The sequence below is a fragment of the Talpa europaea genome, assembly GCF_964194135.1.
Source record: "Talpa europaea genome assembly, chromosome: 10".
Classification (NCBI taxonomy): domain Eukaryota; kingdom Metazoa; phylum Chordata; class Mammalia; order Eulipotyphla; family Talpidae; genus Talpa; species Talpa europaea.
Genome location: NC_140077.1, coordinates 25868868 through 25881784, shown reverse-complemented (window position 1 = coordinate 25881784; position 12917 = coordinate 25868868). Strand labels below are relative to the sequence as shown.

Genomic DNA, 12917 nt, shown 5'->3' with positions numbered 1-12917 from the left:
TTAAAGATTCCCAACTTGGAGGACACATTTTTGGTCACAGTAATCATAGCTTGCACAGATGTATTATTTTTTGCTTTCTTTTCATTTAAATTCAGACTCTTCTTCCCAGTTAGGCCTACACAGCAAAGTTATTGATATGTGGGCCTCCCCAGTGGCGCAGCGGTTGAGTGCTGGGTTGCGAAGCTCCCCGCAGCTTCTGCAGCGCCGGTTCGATCCCCGGCTGCTCCTCGGCCACCGGAGGAGGGTCCCACATGGCCCACAGACCTTTCCTGCCGCCCGCTGCTCCCCTCAGCAGTGTACTTTGGTCCTTCTGCCTGCTCTGCTCCCCGCTCTGACTCTGGTGAATTCTCTCCCTCTCCTGTGCTTCTGACTATACCCAGTGCTTGTATAAATAAAATAAATAAATCTTTAAAAAAAAAAGTTATTGATATGTTATATTGTTATAAAAGACCTCAGTTAGATCAGACACCTCCCTTTCTAATCTTCTAGAACATTTTAAAACTTGGAATCACTTATTATAAGTTCAATATTTTAGCAGAAAATAAGAAGAAATGAGTATATTATAAAGTCATCTTGTTTTTGAGAAGGAATGGTCAAATTGAAGACTTAAGAGAAAAAAAATAACAAAGATTTGAACAAGTTTCCTTAAAAAAAAACTTTAGAAAGCTTGGAAATTATTTTTAGTTATCTTATTGGAAGACCAGATAATGTGTGGGTCTAAAAAATATTCTTAATGGCATGGCTAAATGGCAAAGACAAAAATATAATAGGGAAGTAGGCATTATTAAATAAAAGCAATAAAAAGGTGGCCCAAAGGAGAATGAAGAAACCCCAAAGCATAACAGTTCAGGTATAGAATGAGAATCTGAAAGAACCAAGAAAGAATTGGAAGACAATGCTTAAAGTGATTCAAAAACCTAGAATTCAATTCTTTTAAACATCAAAGGTTAAAATCTACTTCCAAAATATTGTCATTAGACAATATTACTAGAAATGAATTATTTGTATTATTATTCAATATAAAAATCATATGAGAAAAGTGGTTAGAGAGGTAGCACGCAAGAAGCAGAAGCCTAATGGGAGTGTGTTTTAAAATCCAAGCAAGAAACGACAACTTGAGATAGAAATAGATAGTTTAGAAGGTAGAAATAGCAGGATTGACTGTATTCCAGTTTTAAAGCAATAAAGGGAAAAAATAGGAAGTTATTGATAAAATTGAATAATGTATAATGATAAATATCCTCTACACTAGATTATCAGATTGCTAAATTGCCTCCAATCCCGTAATTTTTTTTGAGAAAAAGCCTGGAGAGCTATATACTAGTGAGTTTCACTTCACTTCCATATTGTCTAGGTTCTTGTGAGAGAGAATAAAAGATGACTCTAAAGACTTAATCAGATCCAGATGAATGGACTGAATGCCAGAATATCTGAATTAGCTATGTGATCCTGAGCAAGTCAGTTCATTTAAAATTTTTCTACCCTATAGAATGAAAGACTGGGCAAATTAAATTCAGCCTTTTGGAGGTATTTCAGAGGGGTGTTTCTTCTAACTGTAAGATTTTATGATTCATCGTCAGCATGCCCTGTTTACTAAAATAAGTTATTGTGATAATTAAAGCACCAGGTGTGTGAGAAAGTGCTTTATAAACCAAGATGTGGGGCCTCCCTGGTGGTGCAGGGGTTAAGTCTCAGCACTATTAAGCTTATCCAGCCACTCTGGTATAAGTTCCATAGGCATGAGTTTGATCCCTGCCAGGGATCTGGCCCTCCTGGCACAGCAGACCTCTCCTGTCTCGCCTGCTGCTCCTGCAGTCTATTTCAGTAGATTTGCCTGTTCTGCTCCCCACTCTGTCTCTGGTGAGTCCGCTCAACCCCTGTACCTCTGGCCTACACCCCAGCTCTTGTATGCATAAATAAATAAAAATAAATCTTAAAAAAAAAAAAACCTATGATGTATCTTACAAATTTATGGTATTGTTATAATTTTGACACTAGACTCTTTGGTTTAATGCCTTAAACTATAGTATTTTAAACAAGAGTTTGGGAAGAAAAAAACATTCTGGGAGTTAAAGTAGATAATAACTATAAATATGATAGAAATTGAGCTGATTTTTATGCCCGATACATAAAGTTAGCCTCTTGGTGTTACAGGAAATCTTTATTTTGTGTGGATGTGCATATGTGTGTGATAATGGTAGAAGTATAGCTGACACTTACAGCCTTACTTTGAGAGCACTAGGGATTCACAGTTAACTGTATCTGGAAACAGGAATGTGAAGCTGTGGCCAAAAAAGCCAGCAATATGCTGGATAAAATTAAGTCTCTTTAAAATAAAAACAAAAAACAGAACAAAACAAAAGCCCTTTATTTTATTTTATTTTTTAAGATTTATTTGTTTGTTTGTTTGTTTATTTATTTATTTATTTATACAAGCACTGGGTACAGTCAGAAACGCAGGAGGGTGAGAGAATTCACCAGAGCCAGAGCGGGGAGCAGAACAGGCTGCAGAGGCTGTGGGCAGCTTCACAACCCAGCGCTCAACCACTGCGCCACCAGGGAGGCCCAAAAGCCCTTTATTTTAAATAGACATGGTAGGGCGTGATGGGGTTGCCATGGCATGAAAGTGCGCTGCTTTTCATTGTATGATGAGTGACATGGTGTGAGTAAATCACACAACTAATGAAAGGTGTGGCTAGGTTTGCTCAAATAAATCTTAGTTTTCTGGAAATAGGGGGCTTGAGATAAGTGAGTATAATCATTTAACTACTGGTTATCACTACTTAATATCTAATGGAGAACCAAGAAGCAGGAGGGAAAATGGTATGCCTCTAAGTTACCCAGAGATTACTCACTCATACTCAAAACAGTCTCTCTCTCTCTCTCTCTCTCTCTTTTCAAAAGCATGTTTAAAATCTGTTTACCTTATGTGGGAGAGATCCTTACTCAAAATGTATTTGCTCTTACTCTAGACTCAATACTAGTAATCAGCTGACTTACCAGCTCAGGAAGGTTAAAGATTGCATATTAATAGGAGATGAGTGAAAGAGCACGTAGTAAAAATTCATGTAAAAGTTGCAAAAGAGAGGGCATAGAAATCATAAAATCCAGGCACAAGACACAACACAGTATTTGGAGCCATTTTGTAACAGAAAATGACCAAATACCGTAGCAGCCAGAGAATTTATTGTATAATATGTATAGAATAAAAAGTATTCTAAATGGTGAACTGGAGAATTAAGAAAGTTTAAATGATATTTAGTATACTCAAAAAACATAAAGATAGGGAAAGTATTATGAAAGTTTAAAATTTCATCAAAGAAGCTTAGGATAACAAAAAAGTTTTGATGCTTAGAGCAAAAAATATCATCCTAAAAACAAAAGTAATAACAAAAACTTATTTTTTAATTCTTTAGTTCCCCAAAATGCCAGATAAATTATGATAGGTTTCGTATATTTATTGTTTTTAACTATTGATTTTGAGTCTTTCTGAGCAGTTTTTCACATTGGCTACACTAAACTCAAGAATTATTTTTCCCCAAAAACTATATAGGCTGAAAATAAAACGCTTCTAAAATATTGGCCCAGATTAATTCATATGTGGAAAATTATATAATATTCTCTGAGAAAATGCAGATATTAGTGTGGAAGGAAAATGATTGTAGACATTCTTATTCATATTAGAGAACCTTGCATTCAAAATTAGAATTCTTTTGCCATCAAAAGAACTAATATTGGACTTGTCCAGCTTAACTAAACAAACTATGTTAACAGTATTAAAATTTTTAAGTACAAAATATTGTTGAAAAGAATTTGGAAATTTTTTTTCTCACTCTTAGGGTAACTTTTATTTTTTTAAAGAAGTGGGATTCCTTTATAGAAAAAAATTTTAAAGACAGTCCTCATTTTGCTACTTTAGAACATTTTATCTGTTGTCTGCATGTAACACTGACTTCTTGCATGTTTATTATTGCTGTCAACTAGAGGTAGAATTTTATAGAGCATATTCTGTAAAAAAAAAACAGATGTCTTGAAATATTTTGACAGCTATGGAAATGGTGTAATTTTAAAGTGCTTCTAAGATCATTCACCTGCGGCTAAAAAGATTCAGAAAATTTTCCTTAATTGAAGTATATTACTGCTGTTGAACACTACATAGGACAACCATTCTAAATTTATTATAATTAAGGATTATGGTGATTAAATGGCAGATTAGAAGTTTAAAATTATTAAAATATTTGTGGTAATGGGTTTAGAGAACATTTCGGTAGTGGAAATTAAAGGTTATAAAATAGCCTTCATTTGAAATGGTTATATGTAAATATTGTAGTACATTTATAAAGAGTAGAAATTAATTTAGCGGTTAAACCCTTGTATATTTTGCAATCTTGTTTTTTTTCCTTTTTTTTTTTTTTTTTAAATAGTGTTTGCCAGCTCAGAGCCTGTGCCAGGATTCCAGGGGGATACCCTGCAGCTAGCATTCATCGACCTCAGACAAGTAAGATGTAATGATGTGCTTCTCATTTATTGCATTCTATCTCTTGTTATTTATTTTAATACTACCAAAATGTTTGTTTGCCTTGATACAACCTTTCTTTAGAAAAGTGCTTCTTTGAGAACTGTATTTAGCCCTTCTCTCTGAGCCTTATATCCATTCAGTGTCTCAACTTCATGTAGCATTCTCATCAGCAAATATTTAGTCATTATCTGCGAAGAACATGGCTAAATAATAACTTTATACTTTGATGATATTTGAGGTTTATTTCTTTTTTTTTTTTAAGATTTATTTATTTATTTATTTATTTATTTATTTATTTGTACAAGCACTGGGTACAGTCAGAAGTGCGGGAGGGTGAGAGAATTCACCAGAGCCAGAGTGGGGAACAGAACAGACAGACTGACGAAATACACTGCTGAGGGGAGCAGCGGGCAGCAGGAGAGGTCTGCGCACCATGTGGGTGCTGCAGAGGCTGCAGGCAGCTCCACAGCCCAGCGCTCAACTGCTGGGCCACCAGGGGAGGCCCTGAGATCTATTTCTTAATGACATTATGGTCACATAGGAAAACTGGTGGTGGGCCTCCCTGGTGGGGCAAGAGGTTAAGACGCAATCTATGAAGCTAACCGCAGCCACTGTAGCACGAGTTCAGTCCCCGGCCAGGGAACTACCCACATGGCACAGCAGACCTCTCCTGACTCGCCAGCTACTCCCCTCAGCAGTGTATTTCAGTTGATTTGCCTGTTCTGTTCCCCACTCTGGTACTCTGTCTCTTGTGAATCCTCTCACCACCACCCCCCACTTCTGACCTGTACCCCAGTATTTGTATGCATAAATAAATAAATCTTTAAAAAAAAGAAAAGAAAAAAGAAAACTGGTGGGTCTACCAAGTTAAATGTAGACTATTATAACCTAGAAAGGAACCCTTGCTTAAAATTTTTTCAGTAGTTAAAGAATGCTATTTTTATAAAGTTTTGGCATGCCTCCAGAAAGAAGGATAAAGCTAATTTTAAAAAGATAATTATGAATTTACGTAGTTCTTTTCTGTTCCCATAACTTGAATGTTGTAACAGATATAATAACCTTTTAATCTAATCATTTTATTTCTTTTTGACATCTTGTCATTTTCTTCCTATTACCCCTTTTCTGTCTCCCATATTTCTTCTTATTGCTTTCTTATTCTTTCCCCCTCCTCCTTATTCTGTTTTCTTTTTTAACATTAAAATTAAAAAGCTTAATTTAGATGAGAGGCACAAGAGTATGGAGGGGTAAATCCAAGTGAGAGGAATCAGGAGTGCTAGAAATGACATTAGGGAGTAAATTTCTTACTGGAGTAAGTTTCTCTGTTGTAAGTGATGGGAATATGTTCTCCAATACGAAGAGTAGTGATATGAGGACAACTCCTTTTATACACAAAAACAGATGGGCATTGAGTTACATGGTTTGACTTCTGATCTTTGTACTTCACAATGATGTAAAAGTAATATGTGTGCAATAGACATCATACTTTGATTTGGGGATTTTAATCTTTTCTTGAAATGGTAATATGCAGTATGATATACTCTTGCAATACTCTTGCAATACTATGAAGTGGCAGTGAGCCACAGCTTTCAGGCAGCCATGCAGATACAGGATTATACAACCCAATACTCTACTGAGTGTTTTCACTTTCTGTACTGTATCCAGTGAATTACATGAGATATTAAAAGCTTTGTTACAAAATAAACTTTGCATTTAGATGGTTTTGTCCAACTATAGGCTATTGTAGGTGTTCTGAGCATGTTTAAAAGGTTGGCTAGGCTAATTCATGATGTTGGGTAGGTTAGGTATATTAAGTGCATTTTTAACTTCTGATATTTTCAACTTGATGATTTTATTGGGACATAAAGTAAGTTGAGAAAGATATATAATCTGTTCACAGAAAATTTGAAATATTTCATGTAATATTTTCTCAATTTGTATGAATCTGTATCGTGTTGATTACTTTGTAACCTCATTATAGGACTGTAAATAGGGCACATCATTTATGAAAGTGTTGTTAAAGATTTTGTTCCTTGACTTGACCAGATCAGTGGTTGGTTCAATGCAGATTTAAACTCTTATCTTGGGTACTTTCTTTCCTCAACGACAATCATTATTTGATGGCAAGGAAGGCCTTTTTATGAGCATATAGCTCACTAGGGAATTGTTACTAAAGCATACTTATGAATATTAATAAGCATCTAAAGTCTTTTTAGTTGAATTTGCTTTTCAAGTGTGTGTACTTAGAGGCATTAAGTCTGGTTGACTTTTCCTCATTAGTGTAATTTCTTTAAGAGACTTTTAAGTGAATAAAAAATCTATTAAGAAACATTTAGAATTATGAAATCTATTATCAGTATATAAGTGACTAATATAATACACAGTTTCAAATTATGGTAGTTAATATGCGGGCAAGGTGACAAGTGGTTAAAAAAATGTGATGAACTAATTTTTCTAGTTTAAAGAGGTCTTAAAATCATTTCCCCTGAGTATTAATGTTAAAATTCAATCATTCTCTATTTCTTGTTTACTTGTATTCTAAAAGAACAATTGCAACTAATTCTTTAACTCATGGACTACTAAACTTGATATGACTTGAATTTTATGATTTCAGAGGCCTGGATTTAATAAATTGATAAGGATTTTTTTCCATCTTTGTTTTTCAAACAAATTTACAAACAAATAATGAAACGTCAAGTATGGGGATTGGTCAAAAGTAAAGTTAATCTTGAAAACTAAAGTGTCACATGTGGTGATACAAGTTTTTTTGCATCAAGATGTCAGTGATTATTTAAATAAGGATGTCATAACCTTTTTGGTAGTGTTTTTATGTTCTTGACTTTATAAAATTACTTCAAAACATATTATTTTAACTTTTTTTTATGAAGTAGTATATCACCAAACATAATGAGAGTGCTAACACTTTTATTTATATTTCAGTTGAGTTACTGCACTTTTCCTTTTTTTCTAGTCTGTGATCCATTTCTGTCTTAATAGGGCAGCTGACAGTTCTTTTCAAGTGTACTTAGAAAGGCAAAAGAGCCCTTTTCATAGTACTTATATGGGGTCATGCTTCTGTTTTTTAGTTTGAATTTGATACTGCTTCATGAATTGCTGGGTATGAAAGATTAGGAAGTAGGTCCAGTGGTCAAATTTTACCTGCCCACCCGGACTTTGCCCTGAGGTCAAACTCCTGATATTTGCTGTTCTGAATAGAGAAGTTGATGACAAGTATGAGCTGATACGAGAGGAAAGTTAGAACCATATCAAAGCTGAAGGCAAGAGAATTGGGACCCAATGAGACTGTAGCTAAAAGATGGATCATCAGAATTGCCCTCTTCTAAAGAAAAGGAAATAGCTGACCTGTGAGTGAAAAGACTTCATCATCCTGCCAATCACATGCTTGCTAATGGAAGCCAGTTATCTCAACAAAATCTTAAGGCCTACTGCCCCCTAGATAATCTGGAGGGTTAGCAATACTAGTACTGCATTATGTGAATTTTAAATGTGTTGTTTGAACATGAGTTGTATGTTAGACTTTTTTTTTTACAAGAAAAGTCTACCTTCCTCTTACCTAGTTCTGAAATTAAGTCACTAAATGAGGAAGGATGTTAATATTTATGTGCATCTGCTTTCTTTTACAAGGACCATCTAGTTTGTTAAATATATTGATAATACTTCAAATGGATTTTAAGTGAATATGTAAAATTACTTTGGCAATGTATGCCAAGCTTAAAACTTTTAACTATTCTTATTATAAGATTCATAATATACAGTATCATCATATACAGGCATAATTTTTATAACTCATTCTTAATACAAAGAAATATTTCATTAAATATCACTAGAAAAATAAAGTCTCATACAACTGAATTTTCCAAGTAATGAAAAATTTGTTTTTTGTCAGAACTTTAAAATTGCAGTCAATTTATTGAAAAACTTAAAAAATATACATGTATCTCATTTTCATAGCTTCTTATTAAGAGTGACACTCATTGTAGTTTGAGCCTCTGTGGCTCATATATCCTAGCACTAAATCCTCTTTAGCTGGTCCCATTTCACTATGTGATAAGGTAGACTAGTAACATATCATTGCTGCATTTAATGTCTTGATAATCTTTTGATAAAATGGGAAAGTTTAGGTAGGTTGGATGGTAATGAAGTTATGTAGGGTTGAAGTTAATAAAACAATCTCTTGAATGTGTGCATTGTGTGCGTTCAGCAAGCGGAGTCTTGTGTGTGTGTGTAGAAACTATTAGTAGCCTGTTTTTAGTAAAAAAAGACCTAAGAGTCAAGACCCATCTCCTAATTGGATTTTGCTCAAGTCATCTTATGCTCTGGATGTCAGTTACCTCATCTGTACAATGGAGATAAAAATTCTTTACCTATCTGAAGTGCCCTCCCAGCTCGCCAAGCCACCAGAAATAAGACTGGAGCCACCGCTCCAGGGTGGGGTAAGGTCCCAGCAACTGAGCCCCTCTGCCCAGCCCTCCTGGCCACTGGCCACAGGCCCAGAAGTGTGCCTCTAGGAAGACCTAGTACCACTGCAGATCTCACAAGGCCACAGCAGCTGTGCCCATCATTAGTTAAACACCCAGAACAGTGGGGGGAAAGGACCCACACACAACAAAAGCCTCAACTACAGCAGAGCAAACCCAAAGCAAACAATAGGGAGAAAGGAAAATACAAATAGCCAAGCAAATCCTTAGGGGAACAGTATACCACAGACAGAAAACAAAATCCCAAAAGCTAACCACAAAGAAACCTCAGAAAAAACGGATCAAAGATATGTGAGAAAACTCAGAAGAGGAAATGAATGCTACGAGAAACACAGTAAACACAAGATCGAAATTGAAATTTTAAACAAAATAACAGAATTGCAAGATGTAAAAAGATCAGTGGAGGAATTAAAAAATGCAGGGGAAAGCCATGGGAGTACAATAAGCCTAATGGAAGAGGGAAAGATTTTCAGACAAAGAAAATCTTAGGGAGTTCATATCCACTAAACCGCCCTTCAGGGAATATTAAAAAGAACTTTAGGATTTAAACCAAAGAGAGGAATGAACACAAAGGACTGAACAAGGAATTAAATAGAATTACATAGGAACAAAATGGCAGTAACAGACTTTTATATATCATTAATAACTCTAAACATCTGTGGACTGCATTCACCAATAAAAAGACATAGAGTCTCTGGATGGATTAGGAAACAGCATCCAACCTTCTGCTGCATTCAGGAAACACACTGGAGTTCCAAGGATAAACATAGACTGAAAATAAAGGAATTGAAAACAACTCCGCATGCAAATGGCACCCAAATAAGGCAGAAACAGTCATATCAGATAAAATAGACAGCAAGTTTAAAAAGAGATAGGGATGGACACTATATAATGGTTGAGTGAAGAATAAAATGGAAAGACATAACACCCATCAGCATATATTCAGCAAATGAGGGAGCACCAAAATACATTAAACAACTACTGTCAAATCTGAAAACACACTGGAGAAAATACATCTGTGGTTGGAGAATTCAGCACCCGCTCTCATTGAAGGACAGAACAATTAAGACAGAAAATAAATAAGGACATACTCTTCCTAAGCAAAGAACTAGACCATGTGGGTTTAATAGACATTTATAAGATACTGTACCCCCCAAAAGCCAAATGCACATTTTTCTCAAGTGCATATGGGTCATTCTCCAGAATTGACCATTTACTGAATCAAGACAAGTATCAACAAATTCATGAAGATTGAAGTCATACCAAGTACCTTCTCTGTCCATAATGATACTGAACTACAAATCAACTACCAAAAGAAAACAAGGAAATACTCTAATACATGGAGACTGAACAATCAAAGGTTAATAAAGAAATCTAAGAAGAAATAAAAAAACCTTGAGACAAATGATAATGAGGATACAATCTTCCAGAACATGTACTAAAAGAGAAGTATATTGTCAATACAAGTCCACGTCAAGAAAGTAGAAAGAGCCCAAATAAGCAGCCATCTGTCTCAAAAAAAAAAAAAAAAAAAAAAGCAGAAGGAAGGAACTAATAAAAATTAGAGCAGACATAAATGAAATAGAAATAAAAAACACAGTTCAAGAGACCAATGGAACCAATAGCTTGTTCTTTGAAAAAATAGACAAACCTTTGGCTAGGCTCACTAAGAAAATGAGGGAGACAATTCAAATAAATAGGTTCAAAATTGAAAAAGGAGAAACATAATAGACACTGCAGAAATTCAGAGGATAAGTGATTACCATCAATATTTATATGCAAAAAATTTCAACAATCTAGAGAATTAGACAAATTCTTAGAAGTATACTATCATCCAAGACTGAAAAGGGAAGAAATAGAAAACCTGAACAAACCAATCACAAGCAATGAAATTGAAATAGTAATCATAACTCTTCCAAAACAAAACAAAAGTTCAGGAGCAAATGGCTTCACAAAAAGGTTCTACAAAATTCAAAGATGAGGGCCTCCCCTGGTGGCACAGCCGTTGAGCTCTGGGTTGCAAGGCCGCAGCCTCTGCAGCGCCAGTTCGACCCGGCCACCGGCAAGGGTCCCACAAAAAAAAAAAAAAAAAAAAATTCAAAGATAAACTAATACCTATCTTGCTCAGAACTCTTCCAAAAAATTGAGAAAGAAGGAATTCTTTCAAACACATTTTATGAAGCCAATTGTCATGTTAATACCCAAACCAAACAAACACAACAACACAAGGAAAGAAAACTACAGACCAATCTACCTAGAGAACGCAGATGCAGAAATCCTTAATAAAATCTTAGCAAACAAATCCAACAGTGCATTAAAAAGATTATACCATGACTAAGTGGGGTTTATACTAGGAATACAAGAATGTTTTAACATCCAAAAATCAATCAACATAATTCACCTCATCAATAAAAAGGAAAATCAAAACCACATGATCATATCAATAGATGCTTAGACATCATTTGATAAAATTCTGCATCCATTTATGATGAAAGCTCTTGAAAATTGGGACTAAGTGGAATGTATCTTAGCATAATAAAAGCTATATGTGACAAGCCCGTAGCTATTATCATTCATCGAACGATAAAAACTGAATAGTAAATAACTGAAAACCCTTCCACCAAGATCTGGTATAAGACAAGGATGTGCCCTCTCACCATTACTATTCAACATAGTGTTAGAAGTCCTAGCTAAAGTAATTTGGCAAGAGAAAGCTGTGAAAAGAATCCAAGTTAGGAAAGAAGAAATAAAGCTATCATCGTTTGCAGATGATATAATAAAATACATATAGAACTCCAAACACTCCACAGAACAGCTAATCAAAATAATAAACTGGGCCTTCCTGGTGGCACAAGGGGTTAAGCACAGCATTGTAAAGCTATCCGAAACCTTTGCAGCATGAGTTTGATCCCTGGCTAGCTAGGGAGCTACCTCCATGGCGCAGCAAACCTCTCCTGTCTCTCCTTCTGCTCCCCTCAGCAGTGTGTTTCAGTAGATCTGCCTTTTCTGCTCCCCACTCTGTATCTGCTGAATCTTCTCACACACCCCTCCACACCTGTGGCCTGTACCTCAGTTCTTGTATGCATAAATAAATCTTTATATATGTTGCAAATATTTTCTGCTCAAGACTCCTTACAGAACTTTTTTTTTTGATTTTTGGACAATATATGATCTCTCCCCTTAGGTGTGGTCACTGTAGTTCTCCCGCCACCAGAGCACCCATAGATTATTGCCATATTCCCGCTCACCCCTGTTTTCTCCCCTTGCCACCTGACAGAGCTTTGATTCGGCCTTCTGTCAAATGCCTTTTCTTCACTCTTAGATGGAATATATCTTTTGATGAGCAGAAATTTATAATGTTAATGAAATCCAGTTTGCCATTTTTTCCCCTTTGTGGTAAGTTCTTTTTAATGTTCTGTTTAAGATGTCTTTTCCTACCCCTAAAATTATAAAGGTATTTTCCCTTGTTTTTTCCTAATAGTTTTATTGTTTTACCATTCACATTTAGGTTTACAATCCATCTGGAATTGATTTTTGTGTATGGTGTGGGGTATAAGGCTCAAGATTCATTTTGTTCCATCTGGTTACCCTGATCCCCCAGCACATTTATTGAAAAGAATTGGATCTCATAACATGCTAATGTAAAACAATTGTAAAACCCAAGACTGAGACATAAGTGATATGTATTTCTAATGTTCAAGTAGAATGACTTCTATTATATTCCGTTTAACTGTATATTTCATGGTTCATGACATCCCTTATTAGCAAATTGGTTGATTATAAGTTTGACGTTGTTTAATACCTGCTTAACTATAGTCTTACCACATCAAAGGTATTTGAAAAATAAAGTGTTTATAATAATTAACATAGGCAATATAAAAGAAAAAAGCTAAATTTATAAT

The 12917-nt window shown here is 35.1% G+C and overlaps 1 protein-coding gene across 1 annotated transcript in view; it reads left to right on the top strand.

Annotated features, from left to right (window-relative positions):
* The window catches only part of EXOC6 (exocyst complex component 6), a gene marked incomplete at both ends in the record, with an annotated part of 175824 nt that overhangs the window by 136908 nt on the left and 25999 nt on the right, over window positions 1-12917 (top strand). The window contains one exon of the mRNA XM_084245652.1: window positions 4425-4498. Coding sequence (XP_084101778.1) covers window positions 4425-4498 — 74 coding nt within the window. The remainder of the gene's footprint in view (window positions 1-4424; window positions 4499-12917) is intronic.